The sequence below is a fragment of the Setaria italica genome, chromosome II (assembly GCF_000263155.2).
Source record: "Setaria italica strain Yugu1 chromosome II, Setaria_italica_v2.0, whole genome shotgun sequence".
In the NCBI taxonomy this organism is placed as follows: Eukaryota; Viridiplantae; Streptophyta; class Magnoliopsida; order Poales; family Poaceae; genus Setaria; species Setaria italica.
This window is the reverse complement of record NC_028451.1, coordinates 10,099,459-10,117,646: the sequence shown is the minus strand read 5'-3', so window position 1 is coordinate 10,117,646 and position 18,188 is coordinate 10,099,459. Positions and strand designations below refer to the sequence as shown.

Below are 18,188 nucleotides of genomic sequence, written 5' to 3'. Positions count from 1 at the left end.
GATGTTGTCAAGTACATGTCAGGATGCTCTTCTCCTTGATCATCGTGCTGGCTATATGCAGAATTAGTAATTATAATGTCTTCTTATGGTGTTTGTTTTGCTCTGGTAGAGGCTGCTCTAGAGAACCTGATACATCAACATGCTGTTGGTTCCAGGGTATCTTGCTCTCCTAGGGGTGAAACCCTCGCAGCATTGGATCTTGGCTTCACGACACTATCAGTCATTTTATGCTTGGTTTTCTCCTTTTCTGCACACGACAGCAGACGAGGAAGCGGTGGGCGGGTGGCAGGAGGCACGCCTGGCCAGACGGCCGGCGGCAAGCAAGGAAGGCTCGGCGGCCCGAAAGCGGCAGGGGAGAGGCACGGCGGGCGAACGGCGTGAATCGCCGTTGGAACAGATAAGGTTCATTTTAGGCATTTTGGAATCTAGAAAATGGAAAAAAGGGAAATAAAGATATTAAAGAGGTAAAATGTCAAGTAAATCAATGAGTCAATGATGTAAGTGTCAAATTTGCAAAGTCCATCTTCATGGTGTTAAATATACGAAACTACATGTTTAGGGTGTCAAAAATCCAAATTCCTAATAGAAGAATAGTCGGCGACAGTAATAGAGAAGTAGATCACGTGCCAGGGAGAGGAACCGGTCTCCACTCTCCAAATAGAAGCCAAACAGTTTTCAATGCAATATGGTTGCACCATATTGCTGTAGAGTAAAAGAAAATTCCTAGTAAACTTTTATATGTGTCGTAATTTTATTTCAAATAAAATTTTAAAAAATCAATTGACATGAATTTTTGTGGTGAACTTAAACTTTATAGTGCAGTCAATCGCTGCGCTTAAGAATGTTAAGCGTGTGTCAGCTAATGATGCTATGTTTTTTTTAATTGCTGAAATCTGAAACCAATTTTGTGGCAAAGTCCTGCAGTAACGTAACACTCAGCCGTGTTTACTTTGTGGTATTTAGAGTTCCACTTATGTTAGTAGATTTAGTGCTTGAGGATTATGAAGTACAGAAGTTGATTAGGCTGCCAGCCAAAGTTGAGAAAAATACAGGGCAGCTTAGACGCGTGGGTGGCAACATGCAGAGTTGCAGACCAAGCTCGCCTGCCTGGCTATCTGCAGCTCTCCATCTCATTCTCCTTGTTTCCATTGACACAGCCTGCTCCTCCTTTCCTCAGCTCAGCTCTACGGCCAAGAGCACCAGCACCAGCTCATGGCTTGAAGCAGGGCGCCGCAGGGGACAAGCTATTGCTGCTGGCCTATTCCCCCCTCACATGTGAACTGGAGTTTCCCTCTCCTTCCTCTAGTTTCCTCAGGTACTGGTGCATCCATTGATCCTTTTTCCATGCAAATAGTACAGATTGCTCTGGATTTGAAGCTCCCGTTGCAGCTTCCACCTTTCTGTTGATATTGACAGCCCTGAGCTCACCTCCATCAACCTGCAGCTTGCCGCACGATTCCGGGAACCAGGGCGGCCGGAGGCTATGAAGGGTTTGCTTAGCTGAATTTTCCAATGCTTTCTAGTTAGGAAATTAAATATAGGCTTCATTTGGTGGGGAATGTGTTTCTCTACTGCCATTCCAATGAGTTTACAACTGCTACGAAGCTAAGGATAAACCAATTCATATCATTACGGGAAAACTTGAGCTAGTTCCTAATACAAAGGCATTCGAGTATTTTTAATGCCCGTCTAAAAAATAAATCCTATTGAACCGTAATATAGAAGGAAAACTATACTTTTTATGCTGATATATAGCATTGCTCTCGTAAGTCATGAAAATGTTCACTCAAACAAAATGGTTCCAATTCTGGCTTGCACTTTGTTAACTAAAGTTTGCAGGAGAGTGTTTTAATTTATAAGATCAGCCTGGAACATCATAATAGCAAATAAGGATATATGAATATAGATGGTTTGAATTGGAGATAGCATGAAGGCACAGGCGCAGAACCTTGTACATTGTTTAAAGCATTCAAATACTTGTGCCTAGTTGACCACCCCTTTATTGTAAGCAACATAGGAAAGGATGATAACACTCCTTTCTATGAGATAACAGGAGTGTAGATTATGCCCCAGCTGCACGCTCATAATTAGATAGACTTTCCAAGTATTTATCCACAATATCGAAACCACATAGTTCTTTCACCAGTGTCATTGGCGCAGGGACATCCATCTGGAATTCCAGAGGTGAGCTTCCGGATCCAGTGCTGTTTGCAAACTCCCTTCTCGCTGCTCTGATAGCTTCCCTCAGTGCACAATGAACCGATGAGGCAGCAATCAAGGCAGGTTCACCAGAAGCTGGCAGAAACAGTAGTTAATAATATCACCAAGTTTTTGTCAATCTATGTTGCATTCAGGAAATCACTGAAGTGCCTACCTTTTGAAGAAAGCACACGGTTCTTATGATATCCAGTGTTCAGAACCTCGGCATTAAACTGCTTTGGGATTATGTCGACGCTTGGGATCTTGTAGTCCCATGTGCTGTTGCTAATCATCAAGCCGTCACTGTTCGTAACATATTCTTCATATATGAAGAAGCCGATTCCCTGTATAAAGGAACCTTCAATCTGCAAAATAAATGCCACAGATAAGATATGCTGTCATCATATAAATGTGCTAGATCCCAATAAGTACGTTGCAAAACATATGCAAGTATTTAGTGTTCCAGCAATGTGCCCAAAGGATCAGCATGGCACACAACAGAGCAAACTCTTGACAAGAGAAATGCCCAAATAGCTAAACGATAATTCTGTCAGTGCCAGTTAGTTGCATCTCATTGTTAGCTTGTCCGTCATATAATTAGTCAGAAACATATGCTGTTTGCAAAAGTTACAATGGCTGAATGTTGCGACATTGGGAAACATGCAACATTGTTGCAGAAACGTTCAAGAACTGCAACATCTCAAAACAGCATGGTACACCTGCAGCAAATCAGAACAATGTTCGCAAATAAAAATAAATAAATAAACTTCCAGCACTTACCCATTTTGACTAGAAATGTCAACCAAGTTATTTCTCTATTATACATCAAACAACGAACAGAAAGTGTGATTCATAATTCTCGTCTACTTAAATTATGTCATCCTCAACCTGTCTTTAACTTAAGACAGGGTATGTTGCATGAACTACATTCAAAATTTAGAATTGGGTAAACAGGAAACAGAAAAGGATCAACTGCAAACCTGGCCTAAGTCCACTGCAGGGTTCAAGCTCTTCCCACAGTCATACACAAGATCGCCCCTTAGTAAAGTAATTGCTCCTGTAAGAAGATCAATCTCCACCTGCACTTTTCAGAATATTTTGAACAGAAAGTATCACCTAAAAGACATGATTAAAATGCATTGTTGTAAATTGGCCTTTAAAAGAACATTTTGTCGCACCTCACTTATACCAGCTCCATAGTTCAGGTACTTATTAGAATCTTGGCCAGGTACCCAGTATGCACTCGCAGATAAATTAACATTTTCTTTCGAGGCCTGCTTGGAACAGTGCATTATAGGAAGAAACAGTATTGTACATAGCATGATGAAAACTAGAGGGGGATAAACTTACCTGAGAAATCAAAGTATCCCATGAGACATCTTCGGATTGCTGCTGCAGCCTATCCAGGACTGGCTTCAACCTGTCAACCAGCATATTGCACACCTGAAGGGTTGCTGCACAGCTAGATTCAGATGAAGTGCTACCAGCAGTAAGTCCGCCTTGTATTAAGTTCAAGGTGTCAGCCTGTAGGACACGCACTCTCTCAAGAAAACCTTCAACCCCATCTGGCCATAATTTTCCCAGAGCGAAAGCCGTCGTCTGCTGTACTTTTGTCCACAGTCCTTGGCCAATTTCAATTCCTCCAATCTCCACCACTATGGAGCCATCATTGAGCACAGAAACCCGTCCTGGAGCTGCCCTTGGTTCAGCTCTAAAAATGAGGGGCACACAAGAGATGCCCCGTTTCCGCCACTTGTTGCTACTGTTAAACATCTTTATGGATTCAGCTCGATCGAGGTAGCTTGAAGTGGAGACCAACCTATCAAAAATAGAATGTAATGTGTATGTAGAAGCTTCGCCTGCACTGTCTGGGTAGAACAACTGAAGAGTATCATAGGTGTGAAAATTCTTTTCCCTCACACTGTTAGCATCAAGTGAAAGCACAGACGCGACATGTTCAATTATAGCATCAGCAATCAGAGAACCTTGTGTATCTCCTGGAGCACGCATTATAGATTTAGATGAATTATTTGTCTTGCATAGCTTGAAGTCAAATGACAGAGCACCCCAGTTGTATTTCTTGACACTAGATATAATAACGCGTGGTATACTGGGGCTTGCATCTTCAGATATCCCAGCATTAATTAATAAATCTAGATGCAATGCCGTAATTTTCCCATCAGATTTAAATCCAACAGAATAGCGAGCTTTCACAGGGTGCCGACCACCAATCATAACCATATCGGTGTTGCGATTAAGGTACATCCGTACAGGACGTCGTAGCTTGTATGCACAAAGTGCCGCTGCCGTTGCAACCTACACAAGCATGTAGCATATCAGTAAGAAACAGCTGGTAATGTATTCTAGGTCTTTATGATTCATGAGATCAATATTAGATTGTCAGATATTATCATCAGAGAAGGAAATTATGTCGATTGGGCCAGATCTTCAGAATGCATGTTTTGAGAGTTAATTTGGATCTGGGCTGTGACTTCGCAACTGCAGCGCCCAAATAAATAGTCAAAGTTAGATGTACTTGCTTGTTGGTACAGAAGCACAAAGAGAATTCTAAATGCCTTTCCTTAAAAACATGAAGCCTACATAGCCAAATCTCATAGTTACAACTATCAATACAACATCTATTGTCCAATGATCATTTGATCGTATCTCATAGTTACAACTAATAATGAAGTTAACAATGTGTCAAAATATAAAACAGTATATGTAGACAGAAAATAATAGCATTGTCAACTGTACAACATATGTAAACTTCAGATGTGCTTTTTCAGCTTGGATGTCCAGAGAAAAAGGCATCAAGTGAGGAATAATAATAATGCATACAAGAACACAGCACTAATCCTGGTCTAAACATGCATAGGCCTCACAAGTTCAAAAGGATACAGAAGAACAATCATTTCTCTTTCAGAGTAAACTTTTATATTATTTAGTTTTCGTAAAAGTAAGGTTTGAAATGATTAGAGTAATGATCAAGTTTTGTTGACTCTCACTTGGAATGATCTGAATGCCTTTCCTCCAAAGCCTCCTCCAACTCTTCTTGTAATGACACGCACATTACTGAATGGAATGCCCAGGCACCTTGCTATGACAGTTTGCGCAAGCTCAGGGCACTGTGACGAACTGTAGACTACCAAGGTGTTATCCTCATCCGGAATTGCTAGTGCTGTCTGTGTTTCCATGTAGAAGTAGTACTCAGAGGCAAATTTTACCTGCAGTAATCAAAATCATATAAGATGTGGTAAGCTCTCATGAAAAGGGGAAGTAGGATTGGTACAAGAAAAAAGTACAGTGATGGTATGTAATTTAGAGAAAACTGCATTGCTTCAATTTTGAAGTTCCATATTCATAAATCCCTCGACCATTGGCACTTAAAAATCCATGTGGTAAAACATCCCAAAAAATGTTAACGTGTACGTTTCAAATTATCAAAGTTGGATATACAAAATGTGTCACTAAAAGTAGTTTTGAAACATTACACTACTGTGATGCAAAGTTACGTACAGTAATGACCCAAAATCACATCTCAAGACAATCAAAAGATCCAAACCATCAGGTAGAAAGAACTTTGGAAGGTGGGGTGAGGGGGAGGGTGTGTATTAGCATTGCAACTTCAGTTTGCACTTTGCAGATTCAAAGGAAAAAATAGTTGCAAAGCAGTACATATACCGCAATAGTTTTAGTTACTAATTTAGCAGCAAGTACTATTCCATACCTAAGGTGTAGCTACACCCATCCAGATCATCAAATAGAAGACTGAGATTTACTGAATGCAGTAAGTAATCCTAACTGACCATCATTACAGAACACCAATACACCATTACCACAGTGATTCAGTAATCCTAAACTTTTGGTTAAGTAATGGTGTAGGTTGTATTCTTCACTTTATTACTAATGAATGCATCTTCTGCTCAAGGGACTAACTCAACTTTTGGCTTCTCATATGTAATAAGGTTTCTTTCTCTATTGATGCATTAATGCTATAGTATGTATGGTATAGTTCAAAGGAGACTTCACAAACGATGCAAATATAAAATTTTGGAGAGCGTAGAACTGCATGCTATAATTTCCATTCATTTTCTAATAATGCAAGTGACATTAAATTAGTAAAAGGTCTGGAAGATTGTTGAATCATAATACTTCTGTTGATGGGATCTTGTGATCAGCTTCTGCCATGCCCCTCATCACATCACCAACTTCTTTAGGATAATATTCTGGGGGAACACTGAAATAGCTACTGTTTTCCACTGCTTGTTCCACAGTTAAGATCGGTGGACTCAAACCTTTTGTGTCATATTCAATAATAACCTGCTTGGCTGCCATGTCAGCGTACCTCTGTGTTTCTGCAATCTGGTAAAGGTAATATTTTAGCGATATTGAGTATGGTCAGTAATATGCATAACTATCCTATATTAGTGTTTTAAGACAGCTGCAATCCCTGGTAATGGGTCCTACCACAACGCCAAGAGCTTGTCCAGCATACTCAGCAATTGGATCGCCAAACAATGGCTCATCCCCCCATATGAAGCTTGATCCAATATTTTCTCCTCCACTTGGAATATCCTTCGCAGAAACAACATCAATTATCTTCTCTGATGCTAAAGACGATTTGAATTTAATACTCTTGACATAAGCAAGAGGTTGTGTGCTGTAAATAAATTCCCCATAGAGGCAATTCTTTGGAGCGGGAATGTCATCCACATAAACTGCCTCGCCTGGATTACACAATACAAAGTTCAAATTTATCCCTGTAAGTAGAATTTGGAAAATATCTTGCTAAAAATGCTAATGATGTAACTACCTACCAGAAGCTTGAAGTTCAACAGCATACTTCTTAATCGGCTCACCAACTGGTTTAGAATCGTTGTTGGAAATTTTTTCTCGACGTGATGACAATGGCAGGTTGCGTACATCATCTGTATCTGCTGAATCGGATGAACCACTGGTCAAGGCTTTTCCAGGCTCTGGGATACCTTTGGCAAGCGGAGATAGGAAACTGAAGAGAAATCCAACAGCTGCACTGACTCTATATTCAGGATGTGATGTTCCCTCCATTGGTACAATTGTTTCTCTGAGTAACTGAACTGCTCTAAGCACAACCGATGCAGTGAGTGATTTACCAGTTAGGAATTTCTCCACCTTCTTTGCTCTAATAGCATGTTCTGTTCCATATGCACCAAAAGCCAAGCGCAGATTACTAAATACAAGAGTGTCTGATCGTTCATCCACAGAAGAAAGCCCTAAGAAAGCACAATTTACATATGAAACAGCATTGCCAAGAGGACGAGGTGCTGCTCGGTAAGTTTCAAATAACAAACTTGTTTCTGCCTGATAATCTGAAACCCAATGAGGAATAAATATGCTCAGTAGTAAAGTAGTAGAATCCAAAGGAGGCTGCTCTAGGAACTCTTCCAAAGTAATTTGCCTTTGTCCTGCAACATCCTGAAGACAAACAGTTGTGCCAGCACCGAGAAGTATGGTTGCAATGTCTGAAGGAAATGGGTATTTTTGTGCCAAGATTATGTTTCCTCCAATACTAGCTGTGTTACGGACAAATGGTGTGGCAACTTTACTCATGTGGTCAGCAAGTTTTCTGAAAACCACACTGCCATTTGGAGAGGATATAGATTCACATTCTTGCATCAGTATCTCAATGGTCCTAGAAATTGTTGTAGCTGCTCCAATTTCAAAGCCCGACTCTCTTTTCACAATATTTGAAAGTTCTGGAATGCCACCTATATCAATATACTTATTGTAGAGGTCTTGATCCTTGTATCCTGGTACACCGGTACTAGTATTCCCAACAACCATTTTGACAGAGTCACTACATAGACAAGAATCTATTAGCTCATAGTACTCTTTGATACTTCTCGGATGATACCAGCCCTCCCTGGATGCGGGAATACAAGCAACATTCAAATGATCAAGGGAAGATTTTATCTCAGATTTTAGGAAATCTGGGAAAGTGCAGACTCCGCCACCAAGAGTGTAACTTGGCAATTCACTAGCATCTGGATTCTTATCGCTTCTCTTCCAGAATATATTAAGACCCAAATCCTCCAAGTCAACATCTGATGCAAAACTTTTGCAGGCATCAACAATTGGACGGTAACCAGTGCATCTACACAGGTTGCCTGAGAAAGCCTTTTCTGCTTCTGATACTTTTAGCTTTGAGAACCCTTTTGGTGGTTCAGGCCTCTTGGATTTGTCAGCATTGATAAGGGAGGTGAAAATAGACATGCACATTCCAGGAGTGCAGAAGCCACACTGAGAGGCATGAAACCCGGACATCCTCTTCTGAACAGCATGAAAGCCATCTTGGGTATTCCCCAGACCCTCAGTAGTAAGAACTGAACAGAAATTTATACTGTAAAGAAGTGTCAGACATGAACTTGCGGTGAATTCAGTCACTTCATCTGTCGTGGGGTTATACTTCGCTATAAGGACAACACAAGCCCCACAACCGCCTGCAATATGAATTAGTGATAACATGTTAGATAAAATCTACCATCACAAATGCGCAAGTATATGCTGAACTGGAAGATCTGAATCTAACTTACTAAAATAACCAAATTTGTTGCGATTTAATTTATCCCAGTCGGTTAAATATTTTTATTCCAAGCCTTAATTAAACAAAAAAGCAACAAGACAGTCACACAATATGGTGGGGATGGACTAAATTCATTCAGTTTACAAAACAATAATTTTCATAATTCAATGTCTATTCTATTCTCCCCTTTTAGGAACTCTCGCCGATATTTGTGTACATGACTTGAAAAGTCAGGAGCACTACGGTTATGCGAATGCAATCACCTGATGATTCTGTTGCAAAAGAGATACTCCTTAAAATACTTGGAACATTGCAATGTTAGAGGGCTAACCCAGAAAGAGATTTGCCCATCAACGACCAGCAAGATGACTCGCTTTCTAGATTCAATACCTATATTGGGGACATCTCAAGTGTGCTCCACTTAAATTTCTTTTTTCTTGATAAGGTCCACTAAAATTTCAGAAAGATGTAACCTGATCTGAAAGTCGCTGGTGGATTCAAGCAGGGGAAGAGCGGCGGCGTCGCGGGGTGCGGTGACGGAGCGTGGCAACAAAACGCGAACAGAGATGCGGCAAAGGCGGCGTACCGGTGCGGCCTCGAAGCTTGCAGGAAGGAGGCGACGGCGATGGTTAGAGGAGGAAGAGTGGCGTCCCGGAGCGGCTACAGGGTTCCATCGTTGCGCCGCCTCCGAGACCCACTCCTTCCGCCTCTCACCGCCCGCCCGCCCCTGATGGAGCTAGACCCGGCCGACCGACGCGAGCTAATCTCGCGGCCACTGCCCGCATTGATGGCCGCGCATTCGGCCACCACCACCGTCGCGCCATGAACGATGGATCTCGGGCTTCGGCGAAGCACCCGGTAGGAGGAAGAGGGGGTGTTCGGAGATGTTCGACGAAATGCCTCAACCGGAAGCTGTTTTATGTATTTCGCCAAAAGGAAGAAGCTATTTTCATGTGAAATTCACGTGCACTCTCGTGATCATAACACTGATTTCTGATGGCAATAGTTTTTTTTTTTGACCTTTTGCACCTAAACTTTGGATGACTATTTAATTATCTGAATCATTATAAATAAAAATGCCAACTACTCCCTCTATCCCAAATTGTAAGTCATTTTGGCATTACTAGATTTATAAATTTTACTATGTATTTAAATATAATATATATCTAGAGTCATAGAAAAAACTATGAACTTAAAAATAGCAAAATGCTCTATAATTTGAAACGGAAGCCTGTTCGGCTGGACTTATAAGTCAACTGAAAAGCTAAAACGGCTGATTTGTTGTGAGAGAAAAATATTGTTCGATGACTGATAAGCCGGCTAATAAGCTGAAGCGAACGGACTAAAGTGTAGCTCTTATGGAGACATACAATATAAACCATTTTTTATCCGGCTCTATATCAGACATGAAGCAGGCAAGAGGATGCAAGCCATCAATTATTTTCCTCGGTTTAAACGTGAACCGTTACTTATGATTGTTTGGTAAGGATGAAAGTGGTGCGGAAAATTTTCGAATCCAATCCGATTCGATCAAAAATTGAATTTCACGAATACGGGGAACAGTTTTTAATATCCATGTGAATATGGATAATGCAAATCAAATTGTTTACGAAGGACGGAGTAGGGTATGAAATTAGAAAAAACCAACAGATATAAATTATCCGGCTTATAATAGGATATCCAACTACCTTAAAGAGCCCAACATGTTTTCGAAAAAAATTAAAGAGCCCAACGCTGTACAAATCAACAAGCTTTCTTAAGTAAGAATCTTTATTTTTGTTCACCGTGCTCTCTCTTTATAAATCTAATATTAATATTTGTTCGATGCCAAATGCAAAGTGTAAGTATCAACCATTTCAAACATCTTACAAAATCCGTATCTGGATCCGCTTTGGCTCCAACGTCAGTCCAATTCTGCACCATTTCAAAAAACTTACAAAATCTGTATCCGAATCCGTAATTGTGTCCGATAAATATCCGCTCCACTCCGTATTCAATAAAATAAATGGATGAGGATATATCTGCTCCAATCTCTGATCCGCTTTCACCCTATCGTTAGGTATGATACTTAATATCTCACCATGTAGTCATCGTCATTTTTATTATCGTTAAACTTGGAACCGAGAGTTGGAATACGTTGCTGAAATGCATTTGATAAATGTACAACATTTTGAATACTTTTTGTTGCTTGAGCAGCATGTCATCGGCATGGTGTTCAAAGTCCCTCCCAAAAATATACTCGAATTAAGCAAGATGGCTAGAAGATTTTCTGATCCATCTGAAAAACTTGAGTTCAATTGGCTTGACAATACTAAGAATCTATTAGTTTGAGCTTCTGAGCAGCTTCTCAGCGTGAAAAGTCAGAAGCTCAAATAAAACGAACTTCTCGTGCAGCTTTCAAAAAATTAGAAACTCAAACGAAGAAAAGTTGGAACAGCACTTGATTTCCTATCCTTGTCGTGCAACTTCACGAGTATTCCTGTCCTTTCTGAAACCCATGAACTTCACTTGGCAGGTTGATTTGGACTTAGACTCCCATATATAGAAACATCGTGAAGTTGAAATTAATAATATATATTTCCCACCAACCCAAATCACTGTCATTTTAATTTTTTCTAGATATACATAACTTTGACATACACCTAAATATATATTATGTCTACGTACATAGTAAAAGTGATATGTATCTAGAAAAAATAAAAGAAATATTGTTTTGAAACGGAGTGAGCAAGCCCTAATGTATAGAAAGGATGGTTTTTTTCCTTCTCCCTCTGCCGTGTGATCTGTGCAATGTGAATTGTGATCCGTACAAATAAATGGAATTAACTATGGCTAGCGACTCTTGAGGCTTAAAGTATAGTACGTACGTCGTCTTTGGACCACGGCAAAGTCGGCATCGCTACTAGTGGAGAGATGTCACATTATCCGTACAGTACTGCATACTTATATACATACACGTAATAGTTATGTCACCGTCAGTGAAGATATATAGCTACTTCCTCCATTTCAAATTACTATACGTTTTGATTTTTCTGAAAATTAATTGATCAGCATGTATCATCCATCCTCCAGCTGTCCAGCATAGCTGATCGACCCATCAAGATCGATCCTGGCATGGCATGTGGGGATGGGAGAAAAGGGGGTCGCCAATCATGCAACCACGAGCTAGGCTATTCATGCATCGATCGCGACGGCAGATATCGTCAGAGCAGCTAGAAGTACTCGAGTATACTTCTATACCAGCAATTTTTTTTCTTCAGAACTAGTGCACGATCAAATACGGCAAACTAACTGATGGTAGCTTAGTGCTTTCTGGTTGCCTATTTTAGTTAGCAATTTTGCTGACCGAACAGCTCCATAAATAAAACGTTGATATTTTGACAAAAGAATGGGCAAAAAAATTAATGTTTGGTAGCTGCAGCTAAATTCAAAAATAAATAAATAAATAAATACTTCCTCGGTTCTAAATTGCAGGTACGTTTTAACTTTTTAAGGTTATAATAATATCTATGAATCTATAAAAATTTAAACGATCTATAATTTGAAATAGAAGAAGTACCTAGAAACTAAGCATGCATCACGGGTTCGACGTCGTCGCCGTACCTTCGCCGCAGCCAAGCTTGGTGCCCTTGAACGGCGTCCGCGTGCGGATGAACTCCAGCAGCGTCATCGACGGATCGGCTCCGGCCACCTCGTACCGCCGCCCGTTCAGCGCGAACACCACCCTCTCCACCGCCGCCACCTCCAGCAAGCACATGATGCCTAAGCTGTGGACTGTGGAAGGGGACAGGGGAGAGGAGAATGTGGGCGATCGAGTGTCTAGCTATTTTTTTTTTGAAACGAGCAGGCAGGAGAGCTGCCGCTGTATTAAAAAAGAGGAGTGCCCGAAGGCGAAACAATTAAGTAATTACATGCTGCGCACTGCGAGCTTAGAACACTGGTAGGAGGTAAACTGAAAGAGCGCCTTATATACACTCAACTACGCCTCGCGGCGTCCAAAAACCGACCGAGGTGCACCGCACCAGCCGACACCACCGAGTGTCTAGCTATATATGCGAGAGGTGGCCGGACGTGTTGGGTTGCGTGACGCCGGGTTGAACGTTGGTTGCAGCTCCCTCCATCGCTGGACGTACGACGCGAGTGCACCGCCACGTCTTTGCCAATCAGGAAATAAGAGAGACACTGCTCCCTCCGTGTCGTCGTTTTGGCATTTCTACATTCGTAGTTTTTATTATATATCTAGATATAATATATATCTAGGTGCAATAGCAAAAGCTATGAACCTAGAGATGGCAAAACGACCTCCAACTTGGCACGAAAGGCGTAGATAGCTAGCCATCAGTATGTCGTGAAATTAGAGAGTGTTGATTGTTACTGGGTGCTTTATTATTTTTGCAACAGCAACCACCAACCACCGTGCTGCATGTTCCTATCTAGATGCATAGTGAAAGTTATAAACTTAGAAAAAAGATTAAAATGATTACAATTTAGAATGGAAGGAGCAGTATATAGTTGGCGACTGTATGGTTTCCCATCGAGATCTCCAAGCCAGTTTACAATCTCTGATTTTCGTACCCATGATGGACAGAAGGTCAACTAGCACTTAATCCATGGTCGTGGATACATGTTGACCACTTAGGCCCCCGTCGTACAATACGGCGAGGCAATCATATCAATTCACCATTGCCAGAAATATGCACCAGACCGATATATATATTTATATATACTCCCGTCATTTTAAATTATATGTTGTAATGACTTTTGTTAATTAAGTTCATAGATACTACTCTCCGTCTTAAATTACTAACTATTTTAATTTTTTCTAAATTCATAAATACATAATTTTTATATACAACTAAATATATAGAAAAACTTATATATCTAACAAATTCAAAATATATAGTATTTGGAACGGAGGAAGTATTATGTATCTATACATACAATCCACTATAAATTATATGCATAGTAAAAAAATTATACATTAAGAAAGTCAAAACAACCTAAAATTAAGGTCGGAGCTAGGGAGTAGAAAGGAACAACGAACAAAGATCATAAAGATCATAAGCGCCCATGCGAAAAGTTTGCAACGTGGGTCTTGCAAAAAGAAAGTTTGCACTGTGCGTACCTTCGCCGCAGCCGAGCTTGGTGCCCTTGAACGGCGTACGGGTTCGGATGAACTCCAGCAACCTCGTCGACGGGTCAGCTCCGGCCACCTCGTACCGCCGCCCGTTCAGCGCGAACACCACCCTCTCCACCACCGCCACCATCGTCGTCTCCGTCTCCGCCATGGATGGGTCGTCGATTGCCACACACCCTGCCTGACCCACCGCTCCCTCTACACCGGCTACCGCTCCAAGCTCTTAATTTCTACGCTAAGTGATCATGTCCATCGTGTGCTTCCAGAAATGCAGAAGTGCGAGGCGTGTAGAGCGGCGGAGTCGTCGTCTATATACGCGAGCTGTGGACATGTTTGTGTGTGTGGTTGCGTGACGACGCCGGGTGCCATCCTGGGATCGGATCGGGTTGGCCGCGACGTCGTTCGCACCGCGTGTTGCCGGCCGCGAGCCAGCGGAAAACCGAGCAGTAGTTCCGGTTGAAGAGAGTTATATCTCTCAAATATCCAATATCTAGGACTGAAATTAAAGGTCTTCCTCTTTAGTTTCGGATAAATCTTTAGTCCCAAGTCATTCATCCAGGATAAAAGATCTCCTTTAGTCCTTGTTGGTATTACCAACCGGGACTAAAGATTTTTTAATCCTGAATTCTTTTCCATATTAATGCTAATTGTTGCTTCACTTACATATATACACCTATACGTATACATTCTTAGCGTACACTACTTACAAGTATACCCTCATACTTAGCGTACACTACTTACAAGTATACACTCATATTGTATGCATGTTGTATATATATTTCATGATAGTATATACATAATATTAATTTTAACTACTATATATACAATTCTTAGCACTTTATACACATCAAACTAGTATTTATACAATTACTATATATACAATAATTTGTTCTCGTAATTCTTAGGATCCTCCTGTTGTGGTATTGCTCGGTTCGGCTATTGAATGTTCATCATAATAAAATTCTCTATTGGAATTTATCATTTCGTCCACCAGAAATCCTATGAGAGCTTTTTGATTGCCAAAAGCCTCTCCTTTTCCAAGAGTTTCTTCTCTAATATACATCATCTGTAATTTGAAAATATATGAATGTTACACCAATAATTAAATATAAGGAGCTAGAAAACTATTAATTATTAATAGATTTATTTTAAGTACAATTATATGGTCTGATATCAACTTGTCCCTTACGAAATAATACTTGTGCTCACATATGCAGTATCCACATAAATTATTCCCTTGTTCTTGTCTCAAGCACTTTAGTGGAAAAAAACAAGTTATGAAATATTCGTGTTATAGAATGTACAAAATGTGCAAACTTCATAGATACCAGGAACATTGTACTGAATGTAAGTTTTTCTTTGAAATCACCACGGTGATGCTTACATAATCATTTCCATGTGCTGCGAATTAAAATAATAAATGATACAGTGTTAGGTGAAAATTTAGGAAACAAACTTTTGCATAGAGATAAAGATCCATAATTGTTACAAGTTAAGCATGTCTTGAATGTCTTGGTACTCATCCTTTGGTTTTCTCAAGCACAATAACGTTGCTTTGATCAATCATTAAGGAGAATCCAGTGAACACTACGTACATAAATATTCATGTTAGAACTAACTAACATTAATTAGGTAAGAAAAAAGAAAATAAAAATAGATGGTACCCACACTTACTTAAAGTTGTAAGGCACTAGTATGTATTGCTTGTAATTCTGTTACTTAAAGTGAACAAATCTCTGCATAAACAGGCTATTGGGCCACCATACTTCTATTATGAGAATGTGACTCTAAAAGACATTTGGAAAACTATTTCAAGATCTTTTATGATATTCAGCCCGAGTTTGTGGCCTCGAAGTTTTCCTGTTCTATCATTATTTTTTGGATTCTTGACTCCGTGAAGTCCACTATGGAGCATCTGTAGTCTTTAGTGTAACTTTGTTGTCATATTCCACAATTCTAGCATTAAGTTGACCAGTGCAATTTTCATGTCACTCTAATTTAACATGCAAACTATCCAAAAAACTATAGCAATGACCAAATTCTATTTCTTACACCTACAATTTATTTACCTCAATTTTATTGCAAGGACTAAATTTTAAAAATATATTTACTCTATTTTTTCCTATACCTAATATTGATCAAGATATTTATCTAATACGAATTGTATAATTCTAACTCAAAAACATGTATAAATAAAAAAATCTTCTCCATTCTCCCTCATTCTAAAAAGCTCATTTTTTCTATCTCTAAAGCATAAAACAAAGCATAATAACAATAAATGAAGAGAGGATGAAGTAGCTAGACTTTATAACAATTTGAATGAGTGAAATCCCCATGAAAAGGAAAAAAATCGGGCAGCACCTCCCTAAGCTTGCTTGCTCGTCATGGAGAAGGAGCCCGAGCTCTTGGTCTGATGTGTGGATCGAGCTCGGGGAGGAAGAAGGGGATTTTGATAGGGTGGGCGTTGTCGGTGTTGTATACAAAGCAACCTATCGAGGGGTATCTCGAGGTAGTAGATTGGTTGGTGGAGGATCGCCAGACCTGAAACTCGAGGTAAAAGCGAGTACACAAGACACAGATTTATACAGGTTCGGGCCGCCAGAGTAGCATAGTACCCTATGTCCCGTTTGTGGTGTTGTATATTGCGCCCTGCGCTTGGGTGTTGTTTGGTGTTGAGAATTTGATCCTCTGTTGTGGTTCTAGGAGGTCTTGGCCTACTGATCTAGGGACTCCTGCCCTCCTTTATATACTACATAGGGCAGGATTAGTTGTTAGTTAAAATGTAAGAGTCTTAATAGGATTACATGGTATGAGTCCTACTAGGATTACAGAGGAAACCTAGTAGGAGTGCATCTTCTTCCTTTCTTGCGGGTACTGGGGATCTGTCCCTGAAAAGCTCCCAAGCGCTTCATAGTCGAATGCAGCAGTCTTTGAGTACTTTTCAGATCCTCGCTAAGTAGTTTTGGTGCTCTTTGAGTACTTTGTTTCGCTGAATCTTCAAAGTTCCTCAAAACTGCCATGAGGCTATGATGTGATCAAACCCTTGATCATTTTGATTTTGTAAACTTCATATTTGGAATGTGATATGGATCGTAGCCCCCCGAGCCTCAGGTTGAATCAAAGAATCAGGCTGAGGGTCAATAAAATCTTGAATATTCTACCTTTATCTTGAAAAAATAACTGTTGGCTGTGGCTTATTAGCCCCCGAGCCTTGGAATGATTAAATAATCAAATGGAGGGTCTTTAGTCTTCACATAAGTCGTCTTTCGAGTAGTCATTTAGCATCCAGCCCCCGAGCTTATGCGCAAGGTGTTGGGGGGAAATATTAACGATCTCCTAAATACCGCTTAAAAGAGCAAACATGAAGGCCCAGGCCCATCCAGGATAACGAAATCGCCATCAAGCCCAACATGAGTGGGACTCCGCCTCGCCCGACCGCGATCCCGGGGTCAAGAGCGTCCGACCTCCCGCCGCGAGGCTCCGCCTCGTCCGACCGCGACCCCGGGGTCGGGGGCGCCCGACCCCTCGCCACAAGGTTCCGCCTCATCCGACCCCGGGCACAGGGGTCGGACTCACTGGGGCCCCTAGGGCGGATATCCCCCTCGGGCGCGGACCGGGTGACCAAGGTAACGATCCCGTGGGTCCCCCTTGTCGACCTCGTCATAAATGCGCCGCAGGCCTGGCAGGAAGAAGGATGACCGCGCTCCTCACGCAACCCGCTGCAAGTACCCACGCACGACCACACTGTACAAGCTACAGTGCCGGCGGCTTCCTTCCGTTCGCCGCAGGGTACTCATGGCCTGCGCCGACCGGGGCAGAGGGAAGACTCGCCTGTTCTCGGGCTCCGCGCGCCCGGCAGCGGGGATGTGACGCCCTCTCTCCACAAGCCATCATCAAGACGGCGGCATCCGCCGTCCCTCCCAACGGACACCGGAGTAACGACGAAACGCCTTCATCATAACCCGACGCCTACGGACACCGAAGAGGCTATCTGTAGGGCGCGACGACAGTTGGCACACGGCCGTCCTCCTCCTCCAGCATGCACGCCGGTGCACGTCAGGGGCCGGCGAAGGCGCTGGGCGCCGGGCGCCTAGGAACTTGGTTTCTCCCTTCTTGCCCTATTTTTATCGTACTACGTTTAAACTCTTACTGCCCTCATCACCCGGTCTCAGCTGTAACCCCGGCTGCCCCCTTACGATATAAAAGGGGGCACCGGGGGCCAGAGAGGGGGATCGACTTCTTCTCCCTCAAGCCAACAACACATTGCTACTTTCCCTTAGAGCACAA

General features: G+C 41.5%; 1 protein-coding gene across 3 annotated transcripts; it reads right to left on the bottom strand.

Moving 5' to 3' along the window:
• Positions 1-1,846: 1,846 nt before the first annotated feature.
• On the bottom strand, positions 1,847-14,196 carry LOC101758308 (putative aldehyde oxidase-like protein). 3 transcript variants are annotated; one of them, XM_004955905.2, is made up of 10 exons: positions 13,890-14,196; positions 7,020-8,681; positions 6,670-6,929; positions 6,355-6,564; positions 5,208-5,426; positions 3,550-4,515; positions 3,378-3,473; positions 3,180-3,278; positions 2,375-2,564; positions 1,847-2,295 (listed from the first exon to the last, which is right to left on the bottom strand). In XM_004955905.2, exons 1-10 carry the CDS (start codon positions 14,050-14,052, stop codon positions 2,063-2,065), a joined length of 4,098 nt encoding a protein of 1,365 aa, XP_004955962.1. In that variant the 5' UTR covers positions 14,053-14,196; the 3' UTR covers positions 1,847-2,062. The 3 variants fall into 3 exon arrangements, with proteins under 3 accessions (XP_004955962.1, XP_022680389.1, XP_022680390.1); XM_022824654.1 differs by lacking the exon at positions 13,890-14,196 and adding an exon at positions 12,368-12,536; XM_022824655.1 differs by lacking the exon at positions 13,890-14,196 and adding an exon at positions 9,351-9,664.
• Positions 14,197-18,188: the final 3,992 nt, after the last annotated feature.

Coding starts and splice junctions, on each gene's coding strand:
- LOC101758308 (XM_004955905.2), bottom strand. CDS start 14,052: ATGGCGGAGACGGAGACGACGATGGTGGCGGTGGTGGAGAGGGTGGTG. Junction 6,930..7,019: donor TGTTGAACTTCAAGCTTCTG/GTAGGTAGTTAC, acceptor TGTGTAATCCAG/GCGAGGCAGTTTATGTGGAT. Junction 6,565..6,669: donor GACAAGCTCTTGGCGTTGTG/GTAGGACCCATT, acceptor TACCTTTACCAG/ATTGCAGAAACACAGAGGTA.